General features: G+C 48.5%; 1 protein-coding gene across 1 annotated transcript in view; it reads right to left on the bottom strand.

The window, feature by feature from the left end:
• LOC140207263 (uncharacterized) overlaps positions 1-20,715 on the bottom strand; it is a 47,798-nt gene extending 27,083 nt beyond the window's left edge. The window contains exons 1-3 of the mRNA XM_072275717.1: positions 20,489-20,715; positions 19,447-19,491; positions 14,902-15,021 (exon numbers count right to left, since the gene is read on the bottom strand). Of these exons, the coding sequence (XP_072131818.1) occupies positions 14,902-15,021; positions 19,447-19,491; positions 20,489-20,501 (178 nt within the window). The 5' untranslated portion in view covers positions 20,502-20,715. The remainder of the gene's footprint in view (positions 1-14,901; positions 15,022-19,446; positions 19,492-20,488) is intronic.
• Positions 20,716-22,384: the final 1,669 nt, after the last annotated feature.

The following is a 22,384-nucleotide window of genomic DNA, read 5'->3' as shown; positions in this document are numbered from 1 at the left end:
CCTCCACACCGTCCAATCACACACTCCCGGGGCCAGACACAGAGTGAGGCTCCCTCCTCACCGTCCCAACACACATTTCCGGGGTCAGACACAGAGTGAATCTCCCTCCACACCGTTCAATCACACACTCCCACGGTCAGACACAGTGTGAATCTCCCTTCAAACCGCCGCATCACACACTCCCGGGGTCAGACACAGAGTGAATCTCCCTCCACACCGTACCAACACACACTCCCGCGGTCAGACACAGAGTCAATCTCCCTCCACAGCGTCCCAACACACACTCCCGGGGTCAAACACAGAGAACAGCTCACTCCACACCGTCTCAGGACACAATCTCGGTGTCAGAAACAGATTGAAGCACCATCCACAAAATCCTGTCAAACACATCAGTGGTCAGACACTCGCTCCACACTCTCCGATCACAGATTCCCGGGCTCAGAAACAGACTGAATTTCCCTCCACACTGTCCTATCGCACACTTCCGGGATCGGGCACAGTGTGAAGCTCCCACCACATTGTCGCGTCCCACACACCTAGGAAAAACACAGAGTGAATATCCCTCCACACCCTACCACCAAACACGCAAGAGTTAAATGCAAAGTGAATGTCGCCCAACAACCTCGCATCAATATTTGCATATGTCAAACACTGTGCAAATCTCCCTTCACACCGTCCCATCACGCAATCCCGGGTCTGTCACAGATTGAATATCCCTCCACACCGTCCCATCACACACAAACAGGGTCAGATACAGAGTGATGCTCCCTCCGCACAATCCCATCACACATTACAAGGGTGAGCCAGAGAGTGAATCTCCCTCCACACTGTCCCATTACACATTACCGGGGTGAGCTACAGAGTGGAGCACCCTCCAAACCATCCATCCCACACTCCCGGGGTCAGAAACCGAGGGAAACGCACTCCACACCGTCACGTCACACCCTCCCGGTGTCAGACACAGAGTGAATCTCCCTCCACACCGTCCCATCACACATTCCCAGGGTGAGACACAGTGTGAATCTCATTCCACACTGTCCCATCACACACTCCCGGGGTCAGTCACGCGTGAAACTCGCTGCACACCGTGCAATCACACACCCGGGATCAGACACAGAGAGAATCTCCCTCTACAGCGTCGCATCAAACACTACTGGGGTCAGACACAGAGTGAATCTTCCTCCACAGTGACTTTCCACACACTTCCGGGTTAAGACACAGAATGAACCTCCCTCTGCACCGTCCTATCATACACATACGAGTCAGACACACAAAGAATCTCCCTCCGCATCGTCCCATCACACACGCCCTGGGTCAGACACAGAGTGAACCTCCCTCCACACTGTCCCATCACACAATACCGGGGTGAGTTACAGAGTGGAGCTCCCTCCAAACCATCCATCCCACACTCCCGGCGTCAGACACATTGTGAATCTCCCTCCACACCGTCCAATCACACACCACCGGGGTCAGACACAGAGTGAATCTCCCTCTACACCGTCCCATCGCACACTCCCGGGGTCAGACACAGAGTAAATCGCCCTCCACACTGTCTCAGGACACAATCTCGGTGTCAGAAACAGATTGAAGCACCCTCCATACAGTCACCTCAAATACATCAGTGGTCAGGCACTCTCTCCACACCCTCCGATCACAGATTCCTGGGGTCAGAAACAGACAGAATTTCCCTCCACACTGTCCTATCCCACACTTCCGGGATCGGACACAGAGTGAAGCTCCCACCACATTGTCCCATCCCACATACTTAGGAAAAACACTGAGTAAATCTCCCTCAACACCCTACCACCAAAAACGCAAGTGGTCAGACGCAAAGTGAATGTCGCCCAACAACCTCGCATCAACCTTTCCCTATGTCAAACACTGTGCAAATCTCCCTTCACGCCGTCCCATCACGCACTCACGGGGTCAGTCACCGCGTGAAACTCGCGCGCACCGTCCAATCACACACTCCCGGGATCAGACACAGAGTGTATCTCCCTCCACACCGTCCGATCAAACACTCCCGGGGACAGACACAGAGTGAGTCTCCCTCCACACTGACTCTCCACACACTTCCGGGTTAAGACACAGAATGAAGCTCCCTCTGCACCGTCCTATTATACACATCCGGTGTCAGACACAGAGAGAATCTCCCTCCGCACCGTCCCATCACACACGCCCTGGGTCAGACACAGAGTGAAGCTCCCTCCGCACCGTCCCATCACACACGCCTTGGGTCAGACACAGAGTGAAGCTACCTCCGCACCGTCCCATCACACATTCTCAGGGTGAGACACAAAGTGAATCTCCCTCCACACTGTCCCATCACACATTACCGGGGTGAGTTACAGAGTGGAGTTCCCTCCAAACCATCCATCCCACAGTCTCGGGGTCAGACACCGAGTGAAACGCGCTCCACACCGTCACATCACACCCTCCTGGGGTCAAACACAGTGTGAATCTCCCTCCTTCACCGTCCAATCACACACCACCGGGGTCAGACACAGAGTGAATCTCTCTCTACACCGTCCCATCGCACACTCCCGGGGTCAGACACAGAGTGAATTTCCATCTACACTGTCTCAGGACACAATCTCGGTGTCAGAAACAGATTGAAGCACCCTCCATACAGTCACCTCAAATACATCAGTGGTCTGGCACTCTCTCCACACCCTCCGATCACAGATTCCTGGGGTCAGAAACAGACAGAATTTCCCTCCACACTGTCCTATTCCACACTTCCGGGATCGAACACAGAGTGAAGCTCCCACCACATTGTCCCATCCCACATACCTAGGAAAAACACGGAGTAAATCTCCCTCCACACCCTACCACCAAAAACGCAAGTGGTCAAACGCAAAGTGAATGTCGCCCAACAACCTCGCATCAACCTTTCCCTATGTCAAACACTGTGCAAATCTCCCTTCACACCGTCCCATCACGCACTCACGGGGTGAGTCACCGCGTGAAACTCGCGCGCACCGTCCAATCACACTCCCGGGATCATACACGGAGAGTATCTCCCTCCACACCGTCCGATCAAACACTCCCGGGGACAGACACAGAGTGAGTCTCCCTGCACACTGACTCTCCACACACTTCCGGGTTAAGACACAGAATGAAGCTCCCTCTGCACCGTCCTATCATACACATCCGGTGTCAGACATAGAGTGAAGCTACCTCCGCACCGTCCCATCACACATTCCCGGGTTCAGGCACCGAGTGAATCTCCCTCCACACCGTCCCATCACACGCCCTCGGTTTCAGAATCAGACTGAAGCTCCTTCCACACAGTCTCAACAAATACATCAGTGGACAGACTCAGAGATAAACTCGCTCCACACCCTCCGATCACAGACTCCCGGGGTCAGACACAAATTGAATCTCTCTCCACACTGCCCCATCATACACTCCCCGGTTCAGACACAGAATGAGTCCTTTGATGCTGGGAGTGGGAGCAAAATCGTGAGGGGAAGCAAAATGTGGATGTAATAGGGGGGACACGGACAAACTGCTGGTGAACGCAGCAGGCCAGGCAGCTGCTCTAGGAAGAGGTACAGTCGACGTTTCGTGCCGAGACCCTTCGTCAGTACTAACGGAAAGAATGGATAGTTAGAGATTCGAAACTGGAAGGTGGATAGGGAGATCAGAAATGATTGGAGAAGACAGAAATAAGAGGGATGGAGTAAAGAGCTGGACACGTATTTGGCAAAAAGGATACAATGCTCACATACATTCTTTCTGTCTGTATTCTAAACAGATTAACTAACTCGCCTCGACTCATTATCTCCGAAGTCCAGTTGAGTCAAAGCCTTCCTACTCTGTCTCCCATTACGTCGACTCCCGCGCTGTAAACCTGTCTTCTCTTTGCGCTCTTCACACCGGCCGGCCACCACGCGCTTGCGCACTAGTGCCTCGTTCAAACTGCTGAGGAAATAAGTCATCGCAGAGAGTCTAAATTCCTCGACTTCCCAGGCTGACATGCATCTTCAATCTCTAAAGTGATCGCTGAAGTTGTAGTTGTGGATGTCGTCTCCAAAAACCTCATTTGGGTGTTTGACTGTGTCCCTCAGTGGAGGCTTATCCAGCAGATAATGATACATGGGGTATTGGTCGTTTGGATTCAAATTTATTATTTTTAACAGTTGCATTATAGTTTGTCCGCTTTGCACCTCTTCAACACATGGGATATACGACGATTTTATGGAGATTAACATGTGGGGATTTTCTTGGAATCCATTGTGTCTCTTTGTTCCGTGGCTGCTGGTAAGAGGAAGACCTTTGGAGCGTTGAATGTGAAAGGACAGGAGACAGTTAACGGCAGAACCCTTAACTGTCGATAGCGAAACGGCTCTAGGGTTGATCACGGAGGTCAATGGAGTGTTAAAGAGTTGAGCGCAGCCGGACCTTTAAAAAAAAGTCTCTCTCGTGGGAGATTCATTCATACGATTGCGATGACTGTGATTCACAGTGACGTGGGAATTTGGATTCCGTACTGGCTTGTCCACGGAACACACGGGACGGCGGTCGCTGGTTGGAAGTCCGTGTCAGGTCGTGTTGCGCAGAGATCCGCAATGGGAGCTCCGCTGCCTTTGGTAGACTTGGGAACTCCAATTGTTTAGCAAGGTTTTGTGAGATTCGCATCCTGCATCGCAAATCAGTAAATTGGTTTATTATTGTCACACATAGGCCAGCCAGTACAGCAGAGGAACAGGCGCAGAAAGTTGTCCAGGGTGAATTCCCTCTGGTGTTAGAAATTTCACCTTTGGGAAAATGATACTGTCTATTCCACTTATGATCTTATAAACCTCCATCAGATCTCCCCTCGTATTCGTCCGCTCCAGAGCAAGAAACCCAAGTGACCAACCCCTCGTTGTAACACATGCCATCGAAACCTGGCTGCATCCCGTTAAGCTTCTCCCGAGGCTATCCAAGGCCTTGATATCCTCCCAATATGGGGTGAACGGAACTATATACAATACGCCTGATTCAGCCCAACTAGAGATCTTTATAAATTAGCAAAATAACTTCCTGACTTTTGCACTCAGTGCCCCGACTAATTATGCCAAGCATGAGGCATTCAAGTACAGCAGGCAGTGAAGAAAGCTAATAGCATGCTGGCCTTCATAAAAAGGGGAATTGAGTATAAGAGCCAAGAGGTCCTTCTGCAGCTGTGCAGGGCCCTGGTGAGACCACACTTGGAGGACATGATGGGTGAGTTCAGAACCAGAGGCCACAGTTTAAGAATAAGGGGTAGGCCATTTAGAACGGAGTTGAGGAAAAACTTTTTCACCCAGAGAGTGGTGGATAGATGGAATACTCTGCCCCAGAAGGCTGTGGAGGCCATGCCTCTGGATGTTTTCAAGAAAGAGATGGATGGAGCTCGTAAAGATAGCGGAATTAAAGGTTATGGGGATAAGGCAGGAACTGGATACAGATTGTGGATGATCAGCTATTATCACAGTGAATGGCGGTGCGGGCTAGATGTGCCGAGTGGTCTACTCCTGCACCTATGGTCTATTGTCTATTGTCTATTAATGCAAGGTTATCAGAGCAGGGACTTTTCTCTTTGGAGCGTAGAAGGATGAGGGGGGACTTGATGCAGATCTACAAGATTGTAGAGGCATAGGTAGGGTGGATAGCCAGTACCTGTTTCCCAGGGAACGAATAGCAAACACCAGAGGGCATATGTACAAAGTTAAGGGAGGAAGTTTAGGGGAGAGATCCGGGCTGAGTTTTTTTTTTTTACACAGGGGGTTGTGGGTGCCTGGAATTACTTGCCAGGGATGGTGGTGAGGCTAAAACATTAGGGGTATTTAAGAGTCTTATGGACAGGCACATGGATGAAAGAACATTGAAGGATTACGGGGCTGTTTAGTACATTTTTAGGGAATATATCTGTCGGCACAACATCGAGGGCCGAAAGGACTGTACTGTGCTGTAGTTTTCTAGTGTCTAGTGTCTGTTGTCCAATGGTATACACCATCTTAACTTACCCATCGGAATCCATGGCCATTAACAATGACATTAGACCGCAAGATTCCTCCGCTAATCAACACTGATTAGGCCTTGGCGTTACTCGTGTGCTATCTCTTAGCATTTAACCTACCAGGGCGCATCATTGTACGTTTGTCCTTGTTGTACTCCATTCGCCATTTCTCCAACCCATATCTGCAACTGATCCTTATACAAGTAAATTCTTTTCAGCTCCACTCGACGATACACAACACCACCCATCATCGTATCATCTGCAAACTTCCCAACCGACCCATCTAGATTGGTATCCAGATTACTTGTATACATCACAGACAGGAGAGGTCCCAGTTACATGCAGAGGTACAGATCACTGCATGGGAGTAGAACAAGTTAAATCAATAGCAGAATGCAGAATGAAGTGTCACAGTTACAGATGGAGAGCAGTACAGGCACTCAATAAGGGACAAGGGCCACCACGGGGTATGTTGTGAGATCCAGGGTAGATCTGATCGTACTAGGGGACCGCTCAATATTCTGATAACACTGGGGTAGAAGCTGTCCTTCAGCATAGTGAGACATGCTCTCGCATCTCCCCTCCGATAGGAAGGAGCGGGTGCAGAAGAGAGAATGTCCGGGATTGGCGGGGTGTTTCTCTGTTGCTGCTGAACACCGAGCTGGCAGGAAGTACAGACAGAGTTCATGGAGGGGAGGCTGGTTTCTGAGCTGTGCTCAGCTCTTTGCACAGCGATCCGCAGTTTTTATTTATTTATTTTTTTTTTTTTTGGTGCGTGGGCAGAGGCGGAACAGTTTCTATATTTATATTGAGGAACCAGAGCGGTTCATAAGAGCAGGGTAGTGGACGTGATGAATCGAGAACTCAAGAAAGCATTTAATGTTACCACTTAGTAGTCTACTCTGTCGAATTGTGTGGAATACAGGGAGATTTGACTGACTGCTTTGTTCTGATTGGTAGATATATTGTACGCTGAGTTGAACAAGTCTATTATCAAGAGTTCAGATGGTAGATCGGCCTGGAAGAGGGATGACAGGGAGGTAGATAGAGAAAGAGTGGAGCGGTGAGACTTGGAGGGAGAGGGGACGGTAGGCAGAGTAGAAGACAGAATGGGGAGGGAGAGGGTACATGGCTTGACACACAGGGAGAGTTGACGGGCTGATTTTGCTTGGGAGGACTGACCCTGCACTGGTCGTAGATGTACCGCACAGAGGTTTGAACAAGGTTACTAACAAGTGCTCAGAGGGTAAACTGCTCTGGAGGATGATGTCGAACCCAAAGAGATTTGTCTGACTAACTTGCTTGCACACGACGGGAACCACATGATAGACTTATCCACACAGAACTGTGGAGAGACTCAGAAACGGGGGACCGATAGCCGGTGGAAATGTGAATAAAACCAGACGTCAACTATCCCCAATGTTCTTCGCACATCCCAGTGAACACAGAGAGGGAATTTGTAGAGCAGGGACTTGTGTGGGGCCAGAGATGTGGCGGGCTGTTGGTGATGGAGCGGTCCACGCAAACAGAGCTGCGTTGGGGAGGGTGTGAATCAGGGAGCAAAGAGGTGAGTGTGTTGGGAGGAGCAGAGGAGTGGGAGGGTGGGAGATATACTGCAGAGGTGTCAGGAGCTAATGCAGACGGTTAGTGGTGAAAGGGCGGGGTTCATTAGACACCCCGTTTTCTGTCATCTCTGTTTCGGCCACAACGTCAGAACATCGGTCAGGTGGGTGAACCCTCTCAAGGCGTCAGGCCACGATGATGAACCTGGTCGGGGTCTGCAGACCTGTCCCTGCCAACAGACTGAATCTAAATGGAGAGAAAATTAAAATATCTTTTTCACAAAGGGGTTTGGGAGACCTCGTGCAGGATTCCGTTCAGGTTAACATTTAGGTTGATTGGGTGGTGACGTTGGCAATTGTGATCGGGTGGTCCAGAATATGTAAATACGGATGTAATGTTGAGACTTTATAAGGCACTGTTGAGCCTTTAAATGGGGTAATCAGGCAGGAACGCGGAAGCATAAATTGGGAACAAATGTTCAAAGGGAAATGGACGGTAAATATGTGGCAAGTGTTCAAGGGATATTTGTGCGGCGTTCTGCATAGGTACATTCCAAAGAGACAAGGACAGGGAACGGATGGTAGGTTACAGGGACCGTGATGTACAAAGGCTGTTGAAAAACTAGTCAAGAGGAAAAGAAAAGCTTACGAAAGGTTCAGAATCTTGGTAATGGTAGAGATCTAGAAGATTATATGGTTAGCAGGAAGGATTTTTTTAGGCATCCGTTAGTCACACGAGACCATGGGTTTGCGCCTTGGAAAGTTTCCAGGGCGTAGACCTGGGCAAGGTTGTATGGAAGACCAGCAGTTGCCCATGTTGCAGTTCTCGCCTCTCCACGCCATCAATGTTGTCCAAGGGAAGGGCATTGGGACCCATACAGCTTGGCACCTGTGTCGTCGCAGAGCAGCGTGTGGTTAGGTGCATTGCTCAAGGACACACACATTGCCTCAGCCCAGGCTCGACTAGCGACCTTCAGGTCACTGGAAGAACGCTTAACCGCTTGGCCACGCAGGAAGTAGTTTAGGAATAAAAGTAGGAGAGCCAGAAGGGGCCATGAGAAGGCTTTGGTGAGCAGGATTAAGGAAAACCCCAAGGCATTCTACAAATATGTGAAGAGCAAGAGGATAATACGTGAGAGAATAGGATCAATCAATTGTGACAGTGGAAAAGTATGTGTGAACCAGGCGGACAAAGCAGATACTTTGCTTCAGTATTCACGACGGAAAAGGATTTTGGCAATTGTAGGGATGATTTGCTGTGCACTGAAAAGCTTGACCATATAGACATGAATAAAGATGATGTGCCCGAGCTTTGGAAAAAGAATAAGTTGGATAAGTCAGCAGGACCGGACGAGATGTATCCCAGGCTACCTTGGGAGGCGACGGTGGAGATGTTGAGCCTCTGGCAGTGGACTTTGCACCATCAATGGGGTTGGGAGAGGTTCCGAAAATTGGAGGGATGCAGATGTTTTCCCCTTATTCAAGAAAGGGAGTAGAAATAGTCCCGGAATTTATCGACCAGTGAGTCTTACTTCTGTGTTTGGTAAATTGATGGAATAGATCCTGAAAGGCAGGTTTCATGAACATTTGTTGAGACATTATACGATTAGGAATAGTCAGCATGGCCTTATGAAAGGCAGGTCCTGCCTTACGAGCCTGATTGAATTTTATGAGTATGTGACTAAACACACTGAGCCGTTGATGCAGTCTGTATGGATTTTTAGCAAAGCATTTGATAAGGTACGCCATGCAAGGCTTATTGAGAAAGTAAGGAGGCACGGGATACAAGGGGACATAGTTTTGTGGATCCTCAATTAGCTATGCTTTACGAGAATAGGTTGCGTGAATGTGGCCTTCTCTCCTCGGAGCGACGGAAAATGAAAGGTGACCTGATAGAGGTGTATAAGATGATGAGAGGCATTGATCGTGTGGATAGTCAGCGGCTTTTTACCGAGGACTTAAACGGTTGAAAAGAGAGGGCACAGTTTTAAGGTGTTTGGAAGTAGGTACTGAGGAGAGGTCAGCGTACGTGTTTTACACAGAGAGTGGTGAGTGCGTAGAATCCGTGCCGGCGATGGTGGAGGAGCCGGATCTATAGGGTAGTTTAGGAGACTCCCGGAAAGGTATATGGTGCTTCGGAAAATAGGGGCCTATGGGTAACACGTGGTAATTGCTAAGGTAATTACATGTTTGGCACAGCATTTGTTGCCGAAGGGCCGGAAATGTGCTGTAGTTTCTCTATATTTCAATGTTTCCAATGGTAGGAGGGAGGATACAGAGACAGATCAGAGAGAGGAAGAGAAAGTAGTGGGAGAACATAGGACATGGAATTGTACAGCACAGTACAGGCCTTTCGGCCCACAATGTTGTGCCGTCCTTCAAACCCCAGCTCCCATATTTCCCCGCACCCTATATTTCTCCTGTCGAGTAGTCTCCTAAATTTCTCTAGTGGATCTGCCACCGCCTCTGACTCAGGCAGTGCATTCCACGCACTAACCACTCTCTGAGTCAAAAACCTTCCTCTAATATTCACCTTGAACTTCGCACCCTTTAGCTTAAAGCCATGTCCTCTTGTGATGAGCAGTGGTACCCTGGGGAAGAGGCGCTGGCTGTCCACTCTATCTATTCCTCTTAATATCCTGTATAACTCTATCATGTCTCCTCTCATCCTCCTTCTCTCCAAAGAGTAAAGCCCCTGCTCCCTTGATCTGTCATCATTTTGTATATTCTCTATCCACATCATTCCTATATTGAGGCGACCAGAATGAGGGAGAAATAGATGCCTCAGAGGAAGGAAGTGTAAGTGAGGCGGAAAGACGGGGTGTCCTCGTAGGTGAGAGAGTGTGGAAGGTAGGACAGAAAATGGGAGAGAATGGGCGGAGAGAACAGAGAGAACGAGGAGAGAGAGTGGCGGAGGGAGAAGAGGGAGCGAGGTTATGAGTGACGAGGGAGTGTGAAGGGTGAGAGCAATAGCGAGGGAGTGAGCGAGAGAGTGGTCGAGGGAGTGGAGGAAAAAGCCGGACTGGGAGGAATGCGATGGAGGGCGCGAAAGTGAATTGGTGAGAGAGCGAGAGAGCGAAACGAGAGAGTGTTACGGTTTTATTATTTTTCGTAGTTGTATAATTGTTTGCACGCTTTGTTGTTTTTTCAAGCATTGGATATATGACGGTTCTGTGGGGATTACCATTTTATGGGGATTTTCGTGCTCCATTGAGTTTCACTGTCTCATGGCTGCTTGCAAGATCAGGAGAGGTACGGTAACGTAGTGCTTTACAGTACAAGAGTCGCGGGTTCAATTCCTGCCGACGCCTGCACCGTACATGCCGGCCCGTGACCGAGTGGGTTTCTCTATTTTCTTTTTTAGAAAGATGAGTCTCAAGGTTTACAGTGATGTCTGTGACTGACCTGGATGAAAATGGAGTTGGGTGGTTGTTAAAATTGCAGACAACACAAAGATTGGTGGGGTTGTGGAAAGTGTACACAATTGCTGATGGATTCAGCGGGATGTGGATCAGTTGCAGATGGGCGGAGAAATGACAGGCGGAGTTCTCTCCAAGAAAGTGTGAAATTTTGAACTCCGGGAAGTCAAGTGCAGAGGGACAGGACACAGTTAACGCCAGGACCGTTCCCTGTCGACATAGAATGGGATCACGGGGTCAATGCGCAGTTCAGTGGGGGTGAAACAGTTGACTTTAGACGGGCATTTGGCAATGTTCCTCTCATGGGAGCTTTGTCACGTGATTGCGATTTCTGTGATTCACAGTGAATTGGGAATTTGGGAATTTGGGAATTTTGGAATTTGTTTTAAGAATTGGCTTAAGAGGGCAGCGATCGCTCTTTGGAATACCGCTACTAGTGATGTTACGCACGATTTCTGATGTCTGTGGCAATGACTTGGATGAAAATCTCAATAAGCCTTTGTGCTTTTAGGACATCTTGCCTGGTAGAGTTAGTAAATTGGTTTCATATTGTCACAAACAGAACACAGACTAACCCGAACAGCACAGAACAGGCCCATAATGTTGTTCCGAATGCATTCGCTGTGATATTGGACATTTCATGTCTGAGGAAAAGGCAATGTCTGCCGAGGCCATCGATTCCTCTTATGATATTCTGAACCTACCTCGGATTTCCCCTCATCTCCCTCCACTCCAGAGGTAGCAACCGAATTGTCCAATCCCTCAAATCAGCGAGACCAGGCAGCATCCCGTTAAACCTCTCCGGACGCTGCTCAAGAGCTTGACATCTTTCCGATAATGGGGTGAGTAGAACTCTATACAATAAGCCTGCTTCAGCCTAACTAGAGACTTTTATAAAATTGCAATATGATCTCCAGAATTTTGAACTCATTGCCCCAAATAATAGTATAACGGCAAGCATGATATCCGCATTCTTCACCACCCTATCAGAAAACATGTCCATGAGCAATGATACTGGACCCCAAGATCCCTCTGCCAGGCAACAGTGTTTAGGACCTTGGCTCTAATAGTGTGATCTCTCTTAGCATTTGACCTACCAAGGTTCAAACGCGGTTTCTCCGCTTTAAACTCCATCTGACATTTCTCCAACCCATATCTGAAATGATCCATATCCCACCGAATACTTTGCAGGTCTTCTGCACAATCCACTATACTACCTCTCCGTATCATCTGTAACCGTACCAACCCACCATCTACATTGTCATCCAGATAAATTATATACATCATAGGCAGGAGAGATCCCAGATAATTCCATAGATACAGATCACTTCATTGGAGTAGAACAGTGTGAAATAATAACATAATGCAGAGTGTCACAATTGCAGGAAAAACGCAGTACAGACAGTCAAGGACCACGGAGAGGTATATTGCGTGGTCAAGTTTACATGTTATCATAGTAGAGGACCGTTCAATAGTCTGATGACAGTGGTGTAGAAGCTGTCTCTGAGCCTAGTGAGACATGCCTTCCTATCTTTCCTCCGATGGGAGGTTGCAGAGGAGAGAATGTTCGGGGTGGGTGGAGTATTTTTTTTATATGATGCTGGCTGCTTTACCTAGGCAGAAGGATGTGCAGAAAGAGTTCATATTGGGTAGGCTGGTTTCGGAGCTGGGCTCAGCTCTGTACTTTCTTGCGCTCATCGTTGGAGTAGTGTTCATTTGTTAGTGTGGAACCAGGACGTTTCATGAGAGCAGGGCAGTAGACATGGTTAACAGGGAATTCAATAAAACATTTTTTTTTTCAACTTGGTAGACTTCTCTGCAGGATGGTGTGGGACCCAGGGGGATTTGAAACAGTTATATGTGCGGATAGATAGATATAATGGATACTTGGCAAGTCGCATTTTAACATCCCAGATTTTAGTGCAGTCTGGAAGATGGGAGAAAGGAATTTGGGGCCAGACGGAGAAGCAATAGGCGGTGAGACACGGCGGGAGACCGAAAGCTGGGGAGAGTAGAAGCGAAAAGAGAGAAGCAGATGACAGGTGGCGTGAGACCCAGGGAGAAATTTATCGGGCTGATTTGACTGGGGAGGGCAGACCTGCAATTGGTAGTAGATGGTAGGATACTGGGTAGTGTGGAGGAGCAGAGGGATCTGGGGGTACATGTCCACAGATCCCTGAAAGTTGCTTCACAGGTGGATAGGGTAGTTAAGAAAGCTTATGGGCTGTTGGCTTTCATAAGTCGAGGGATAGAGTTTAAGGGTCGCGATGTAATGATGCAGCTCTATAAAACTCTGGTTAGGCCACACTTGGAGTACTGTGTCCAGTTCTAGTCGCCTCACTATAGGAAGGAGGTGGAAGCATTGGGAAGGGTACAGAGGAGATTTACCAGGATGCTGTCTGGTTTAGAGAATATGCATTATGATCAGAGATTAAGGGAGCTAGGGCTTCACTCCTTGGAGAGAAGGAGGATGAAAGGAGATATGATAAAGGTGTACAAGATAATAAGAGGAATAGATAGAGCGGATAGCCAGCGCCTCTTCCCCAGGGCACCACTGCTCAATACAAGAGGACATGACTTTAAGATCAGGGGTGGGAAGTTCAAGGGGGATATTAGAGGAATGATTTTTACTCAGAGAGCATTTGGTTTCTGGAATACACTGCCCAAGTCAGTGGTGGAGCAGATACACTAGTGAAGTTTCAGAGACTACTGGACAGGTATATGGAGGAATTTAAGTTGGCGGCTTATATGGGAGGCAGGGATTGAAGGTTGGCACAACATTGTGGGCTGAAGGACCTGTACTGTAGATACTATTCTATGTTCCATGTTCTATGTACCATAGAGTAGGCAAATTAAGACTATTAACAAGCGCTCAGATGGTAGACTGCTTTGGAGGATGATCTGGAACTCAAGGAGATCTGTCTGACTAAGTTGATGCGGAGGATTGATCAAGACGGCATGGTAGATGTAACATACATAGATTCGGTTAATCTCCCAGATGGTATACCGCTCTGCGAGATGGCGTGCGACGATGGGAGGAATGGTTGACTGGACGTCGGTGGTGTAGTGAAGAGTGAAGGCAGTTTTCTCTTGCCGTGGTGTCTCGATTAGCGGGGACGAGCGCCGAGCAGAAGCATATGCAACTAAGTTTGAGCTATCGTATTTCAGGAAGACAAACAACAGCGCTGAACTTACACAGTGAACGGGAGGTACCTAGGAAATGTCATAGAACGGAGGGACCCAGGGGTACAGTGACATTCTTTCCTGAAAGTGAAGTCACAGGTAAACAGGGACACTGAGGAGTGTAGGAAAGCAAAGGGACCCAGGGCTAGACGTGCACGGTCCCCTGAGTGTGAAGTCACGGATAGACAAGGTGATGGAGAAGGCGTCTGACCTGCTGCCCTTTATCAGTCAGGGCAGTGAGTACAGGAGTAGGCAGTTCACGTTGCAGTGAACATGACTCAGTGAGGCCACACTTGGAGTACAGTATTCCGTTTCCGTCCTTCTTCTCTGAAGATGATGCCACTGAGCTGCAGAGGGTGTTAAGGAGATTTACCAGGATATTGCCGGGACCTAGGTGACTGAATTATGAAGATAAGTCAGGTAGGTTAGGACTTCATACCATGGAGCCCAGAGCTGACCTTAAAAAAAGTTGTATAAAACCACAGGGGACATGGGGCACGGACTAGGTGAATGCGCAGAGTCACTTTTCTCTAGGTTTGGAGAATCGAGAACCAGAACGCTCAGGGATAAGATGATAGCAAAGGTGATGTAACTGGGGACCAGAGTTACAACGTTTTCCATTTTACCCAGATGGCCGTCCGTCTATGGAACGAACTGCCAGAGAAGGCGGACGATGCATTGGAATTTGAACACTTGTGCGCATAACACGTGACTCCTTTACAGTGACGTCATCAATGTGAACTCTGACCTGCTTGTGGAGTCACTGACAGTTCGGCGGGTCCCGAGGCAATGGGAGGATCGTCATACTCATGGACGAGATCTTCCTCTTTCCGAAAGTTCAGCACTGAGTACGTTGAGCTCGGACCGTCTGGGAGAAAAAGCGGGAAAATGTGAGAGAGTGTGCGGAGCGGGAGAAGGGTGGTAAAATGGGAGAGAATGTGGGAACGAAAACGGGGAGAGAAAGGGGAGAGGGGTGGCGGCGTGAGAAGAGGGAACGATGTTATGAGTGAAGTGCGAGTGGGATGTGCGAGAGTGATAGCGAAAGAGTAGGAAAGTGAGGGGAGAAAACACTGGGAGAGAGAGAGGAGGAGGAGATTTGTTCCTTTTTCACAAATGGGATATATTGCAGTTTTATGGGGATGAACAGATTTTGGGGAATTTCGCTTTCCATTGTGTTTATTAGTTTCGTGGCTGCTTGCAACAGGAAGAGCGGTACGGTAACATAGTGGTTTACAGTACCAGAGACCTGGGTCACTTCCCGCTACTGACTGCAAGGAGTATGTTCCTCTTAACCGTGAATGGCTAGTTTTCGACCTAGTGCTCCCGTTTTCTCTCACAGTGCACAGACGTACCGGTTGATAGGTTAATTGCTGATTATAAATTTTATAGTGATTCGGCCAGGATTATAGTCAGGTAATTAGTAGGCAGCGGCGCCCGAAGCATCGGAAGTGCCTAATCCGCATTGTTTTTCAATAAATAAGTAAACCTAAATAACATTTTTTTAATGAACCTCAAGGTTGAATATAGTTTGCATGTACAAGCGGGTCGTCCGGTGTTTGTGATGGGTCTGATGAACTGGATGAAAATGGAGATGGGCGGTTGTTAAAATTGCTGACGACACAAAGATTGGTGGGGTGGTGGAAAGTGTAGAACATCGCTGATGGATTCAGTGGGATGTGGATCATTTGCAGATCGGTGGAGAAATGGCAGACCGAATTTAATCCGGGTAAGAGGGAGGCTTTGAGCTCCGTGAAGTCAAATGCAGAGGGACAGGACACAGTTAAATCCAGGACCGTTTCCTGCCGACATAGAAGGGAATCATGGGTTGGACGCGCAAGTCTGTAGAGATTAACCAGTTGACATTAGACGGGCATTTGAAAAAAGTTCCTCTCATGGGAACTTCATTTACATGATTGCGATTTCTGGAATTCACAGCGAACTGGGAATTTGTGATTTTTTTGTTAAGATTTGGCTTAAGCGGGCAGCGATTGCTTCTTGGAATTCTGCAACTGGTGATGATACGCACGACTTCAGATGTCTGTGGCAATGACTTGGATGGACATCTCAGTAGGTCTTTGTGCCTTAGTATGTCTTGCCTCGTAGAGTTAGTAAATTGGTTTTATATTGTCACACATAGAACACAGACCAACCCTTATAGCACAGGAGAGGATTATAATGTTGTTCCGAATGCATTCCCTGTGATATTAGACATTTCATCTTTGAGGAAAAGGCAACGTCTGCCGATGCCGCCGATGTGTCTTATGATCTCATGAACTGCCGTCAGATTTCCCCTCATCTCCCTCCACTCCATAGGAAGCAACCGAATTGTCCAATCCCTCAAATCAGCGAGACCAGGCAGCATCCTGTTAAACCTCTCCGGACGCTGCTCAAGGGCTTGACATGGGGGTGAGTAGAACTCTATACAATAAGCCTGCTTCAGCCTAACTAGAGATTTTTATAAAATTGCAATATGATCTCCAGAATTTTGAACTCATTGCCCCAAATAATAGTATAATGGCAAGCATGATATCCGCATTCTTCACCACCCTATCAGAAAACATGTCCATGAACAATGATACTGGACCCCAAGATCCGTCTGCCAGCCAACAATGTTTAGGACCTTGGCTGTAGTACTGTGATATCTCTTTGCATTTGACCTACCAAGGTGCAAATTTTTCCGTTTCTCCGGGTTAAACTCCATCTGCCATTTCTCCAACCCATATCCGAAACTGATCAATATCCCGCGGAACTCTTTACAGCTCTTCTGCACAATCCACTATACTACCTATCTCCGTATCATCTGTAACCGTACCAACCACCCATCTACACTGTCATCCAGATAAATTATATACATCACAGACAGGAGAGATCCCAGAAAATTCCATAGGTACAGGTCACTTCATTGGAGTAGAACAAGGTGAAACAATAACAGAATGCAGAAACGTGTCACAATTGCAGGGAAAATACAGTGCAGGCAGGCAAAGGCCACGAGGAGGTATATTGCGCGGTCAAGTTTACATCTTATCATAGTAGCAGATCACAGTGGTGTAGAAGCTGTCTCTGAGCCCGGTCAGACATGCTCTCCCATCTTCCCTCCGATGGGAAGGTGCAGGAGAGAGAATGTTCGGGGTGGGTGGAGTTGTTTTTTGATGATGCTGGCTGCTTTACCGAGGCAGCAGGATGTGCAGGAAGAGTTAATGGTGGGTAGGCTGGTGTAAAGCCAGTGATGTTGTGGGGATGGAACTGGACTCTCTCACGGTGGTGTCTAAAAAGAGGATGCTGTCTAAGTTGCATGCCATCTTGGTCAATGCCTCCCATCCACTACATAATGTACTGGGTGGGCACAGGAGTACATTCAGCCAGAGACTCATTCCACCGAGATGCAGCACAGAGCGTCATAGGAAGTCATTCCTGCCTGTGGCCATCAAACTTTACAACTCCTCCCTTGGAGGGTCAGACATTCTGAGCCAATAGGATGGTCCTGGATTTATTTCATAATTTACTGGCATAATTTACATGCTACTATTTAACTATTTATGGTTCTATTACTATTTATTATTTATGGAGCAACTGCAACAAAAAACAATTTCCCCCGGGATCAATAAAGTAACACTATAACTATGACTATGAAACTCTGCGGGAGTCGGAAGCTGGGGAGAACAGAAGCGAGAAGTGGGACGCAGACGACAGGTGTTTTTTTTTCCTGTTTTTTTTTTGCGGAAGATTGGTCAGGACGGGGTTGTAGTTGCAATATACAGAGATTTTAATAAGTTCCCAGATGGTATACCGCTCTGGGAGATGGTGTGCGACGCTGGGAGGGATGGTTGACTGAATATACAATTGGTTCGGGGATAGGAGAAATGGTCTAAGGTTGTAGCTCGTTTCTCAGACTGAAAGCCCGTCACGAGCGCTGTTCACCGGGGGGTCGGATGTGGGACCAGTGTTTTTGTTTTTCAACTATATCGACCATTTACAGCAGAATATATAAGATGCGGTTGACAAGCCTGCAGGCAACACTGACATCGGTGGTGTGGTGAAAAGTGAAGGCAGTTTTCCCTGACAGTGGGATCTCGATTAGCCGGGGACGAGCGCCATGCAGGGACATATGCAACTAATTTTGAGCTATCGTGTTTGAGGAAGACAAATAACAGCGCAGAACTTACACGGTGAACGGGAGGAAACCTAGGAAATGTTATAGAACAGAGGGACCCAGGGGTACACGTACAGGGTTCACTGTAAGTGGAGTCACAGGTAGACAGGGCCCCTGGGGAATGTTGTTGAACAGAGGGTCCCAGGGGTACAGGGACAAGGTTCCCTGAATGTGGTGTCTCAGGTCGGCAGGGACCCTGGGGAGTGTTGTAGAACAGTGGGATACAGGGATACGGGGACACTGTTCCCTGAAAGTGGAGTCACACGTGGACTGAGACACTGAGGTGTGTTGTAGAACAGAGGGTCCCTGGGGTACAGGGACACGGTTCCCTGAAAGAGGAGTTTCAGGTACGCAGGGACACTGGGGAGTGCTGTGGAACAGAGGGACCCAGGGGTACAGGGACACTGTTCTCTGAAAGTGGAGTCACATGTAGACAGGGACACTGGGGAGTGGTGCAGAGCAAAGGGACCCAGGGCTCGGGGTGCACGGTTCCCAGAGTGTGAAGTCACAGATAGACAGGGCGGTGGAGAAGGCGTCTGAAGCGCTCCCCTCCATCAGTCAGGCAATGAGTACAGGAGTAAGGAGGTCACGTTGCATTCAACATGACTCAGTGAGGCCACACTTGGAGTACAATGTTCCATTTCCGTCCTCCTTGTCTGGAGAAGATGCCACTGAGCTGCAGAGAGTGCGGAGGAGATTTACGAGGATATTGCCGGGACCTTGGTGACTGAATTATGAAGATAAGTCAGGTAGGTTGACACTTCATACCATGGAGCGCAGAGCTGACTTTACAGACTTGTATAAAACCACAGGGGACATGGGGCACAGACTAGGTGAACGTGCAGAGTCACTTTTCTCTCGGTTTGGAGAACCGAGAACCAGAGCGCTCAGGGATAACATGATAGCAGAAGGTGATAAAACTGGGGACTTGAGTGACAACTTTGTTTTTCCACTCAGACAGCGGCCCGTCTACGGAGGGAGCTGGCAGAGGAGGTGATTGCAGCAGATTCATAGAAACTTGAATACTTGTGCGCATGGCACGTGACTTCTTCAGTGTGACGTCGCTAATGTGAACTCTGACCTGCTTGTGCAGTCACTGACAGACCGGCGGGTCCCGAGCGATGAGAGGATCTTCATACTCACCGTCTTTCCCGAAGTTCAGCGCTGTGTATGTGGATGTCTCGCCGTCTGAAAGAGAAAGAGGGAGAATGTAAGACGCGGAGAAATAAAAGGAATATTATTCTGCACTATCAGTTGATGATGCATCTGAATATGGGACAGTAAAACAGACTGTGCTTAAAGCTTATGAACTGGTTCCAGGAGCCTATATGCAAAGGTTTAGGAATTATGAGAAGTCTGTGATTTTTTATCGATGGTGCAAATCTAAAACGGAGGATGATGGTACAGACCACCCTGTGGCTTATTTTCAAAATAAATTCAATCAGCATCAAATAAATTATTCCACCATAGAGAAGGAATTATTATCACACGGCTTTGCTGTCGGGGCAAAGCTTTAGGGTTGAGGATCTATTCTCAGGCTGGAAGACCTTCACAAGCGGTGTTCACCAGAAGTTCGGGGGTGAGACCAGTGATCTCGGTCAAATATAAAGACTATTTGCAGCAGATTATACAAGATGTCGTTGCTGAGATTGCAGACGACTCTAACGTTGGTGGCCTGAGATCTTGAGTGGTGATAGAAAGAGTGTGTGAAACAGAGCCGGTAGAACAAAGGAGAAATGGGTAGGGTTAGAGGGAAAGTGGGAGGCTGTGCGAGATACAGAGAGAATCAGGGTAGAAAGAGAGTGTGTGTGCGTGTGTCTGTGTGTGCGTAGACAGAAGTGGAGGGAAAGAGAGACAAACAGCGACAGAGACAGAGAAAGAGAGAGAGAGAGAGAGAGGGAGAGAGAGAGAGAGAGAGAGAGAGAGAGAGAGAGAGAGAGAGAGAGAAAGAGAGGAATCCTGGACCCTTGGACTGCATGAAGAAACACGACCGGGATGACACACACTGTAAAACTCCCCCACACCGTCCCATCACACAATTCCAGTGTCAGATAACCAGCGAATCTCCCTCAGTGTTATCCCATCACACTCCCGGTGGCAGACATGTGACACGCACCATCTCAGCACAATCCACTGGAGTGAGAAAACCCGCGCACTCTCTCCCTCCTCCGTCCTCCGCACTCACCAATACCCAGCATTTCGGCGTTCCAGTCGTCTCGAATTGAGTGTGTCTCTCGGAGATGGATTGTGTGAGTGACCGGATGGTGTGCTGCGGGAAAAGGAAGGAAGGGGAGGAGAGAGCGTGCGAGGGAAAGGGTGTTAAGATTTCAGATACCGATGCAAGTGCTGCGGAACCACATTACCAGCCTGTGCAGGCAGAGCTGTGGAGAGGCTCAAAAGCTGGTGATTGATATCTCGTGGAAGGGGGGAGGTGTCATACTAGACACCCTCATACTCCCCACAATTGTCTGTGACACAGAGAGGGAGGAGAGCTGGGAGCGTGGTTGGGGGCGACGTAGATGGGGAACGATTAGCAGGTGGAGTGTAAGACGGAGATGGAGAGGGGCGTAGGGAACTTACGGGATATGAGAGTGGGTAGAGACAGTGTGTGAGATAGTGGCGGTAGAGCAAAAGAGAAGAGAAGCGGGGTAGGGAGGGAGAGAGAGAGTATGTGAGAGGTATAGAGAGAGTTCGGAGTGAAGAGAGTTTGAGTCTTTGACCGCAGGGAGAGGAAGAGAGAGAGAGAGAGAGAGAGAGAGAGAGAGAGAGAGAGAGAGAGAGAGAGAACCAGAACCTCTGGACCGTCCGAACGGAGACTACCGGAGTCAGACACAGTGTGAAAGTCCCACCACACTATCCAATCACACACTCCCGGGGGGTCCGACAAAGTGCAGCTCCCTCCAAATCGTCCCATCAAACGCACCGGGAGTCAGACAAACAGTGATAATTCCCTCCGCACTGTCCCATCACAGAATATCTGTCTCAACCACAGAGTGAATCATGCTTCAAACCGTCCCACACACAATCCCGGGGTCAGAAACAGAGTAAAGCTCCTTCAACACTGTCTCATCACACGCTCCCGGGGTCGGATAAACAGTGAATCTCCCTCCACACCGTTCCAACACACACTTCGAGAGTCAGATAACCAGCGAAGCTCCCGTAGTATTAACCCATCACACACCAAAGGTCAGGCATGTGAAATAGCTCGCGCACCATCTCAGCAAACTCTACTGGAGTCAGAAAAACTGTTCAAACGATCTCCCGACTCCGTTCTTCTCACTCACCAATACTCAGCATTTCGGCGTTCCAGTAGTCTCGAATTCAGTGTGTCTCTCGGAGATGGATTGTGTGAGTGACCGGATGGTGTGCTGTGGCAAGAGGAAGGAAGGGGAGGAGAGAGCAGGCGAGTTAAAGAGTGTTACGATTGCAGATATTGATGCAAGGGGTATGGAACCACACCAGGAGCCTGAGATTGTAGAGCTGTGGAGAGGCTCAAAAGCTGGTGATTGATATCTTTTGGAAGTGGTGGAGTGTCATACTAGATGTCATCTCTCTCTCATACTCACTACAATTATCCGTGACTCAGACAGGGAGGAGGGAACATAGATCATAGAAGAGTACAGCACAGAACAGGCACAATATTGTGCCCACTCTCGGTCCACAATATTGTGCCGACTCTCAAACCCTGCCTCCCATATAAGCCGCCAAATTAATTTCCTCCATATACCTCTCCAGTCGTCTCTTAAACTTCACTAGTGTATCTGCCTCCACCACTGACTCAGGCAGTGCATTCCACGCACCAACCACTCTCTGAGTAAAAAAAACCTTCCTCTAATATCCTTCTTGAAATTCCCAACCCTTACCTTAAAGCCATGTCCTCTTGTATTGAGCAGTGGTGCCCTGGGGAAGAGCCGCTGGCTGTCCACTCTATCTATTCCTCTAATTATCTTGTTCAACTCTATCATGTCTCCTCTCATCCTCCTTTTCTCCAAAGAGTAATGCCCTAGCTCCCTTAATGTCTGATCATAATGCATACTCTCTTAACCAAGCAGCATCCTATAAATCTCCTCTGTACCCCTTC

The sequence above is a fragment of the Mobula birostris genome, chromosome 13 (assembly GCF_030028105.1).
Source record: "Mobula birostris isolate sMobBir1 chromosome 13, sMobBir1.hap1, whole genome shotgun sequence".
In the NCBI taxonomy this organism is placed as follows: Eukaryota; Metazoa; Chordata; class Chondrichthyes; order Myliobatiformes; family Myliobatidae; genus Mobula; species Mobula birostris.
The sequence above is the reverse complement of the archived record's forward strand: the minus strand, read 5'-3'. Positions and strand labels throughout refer to the sequence as shown.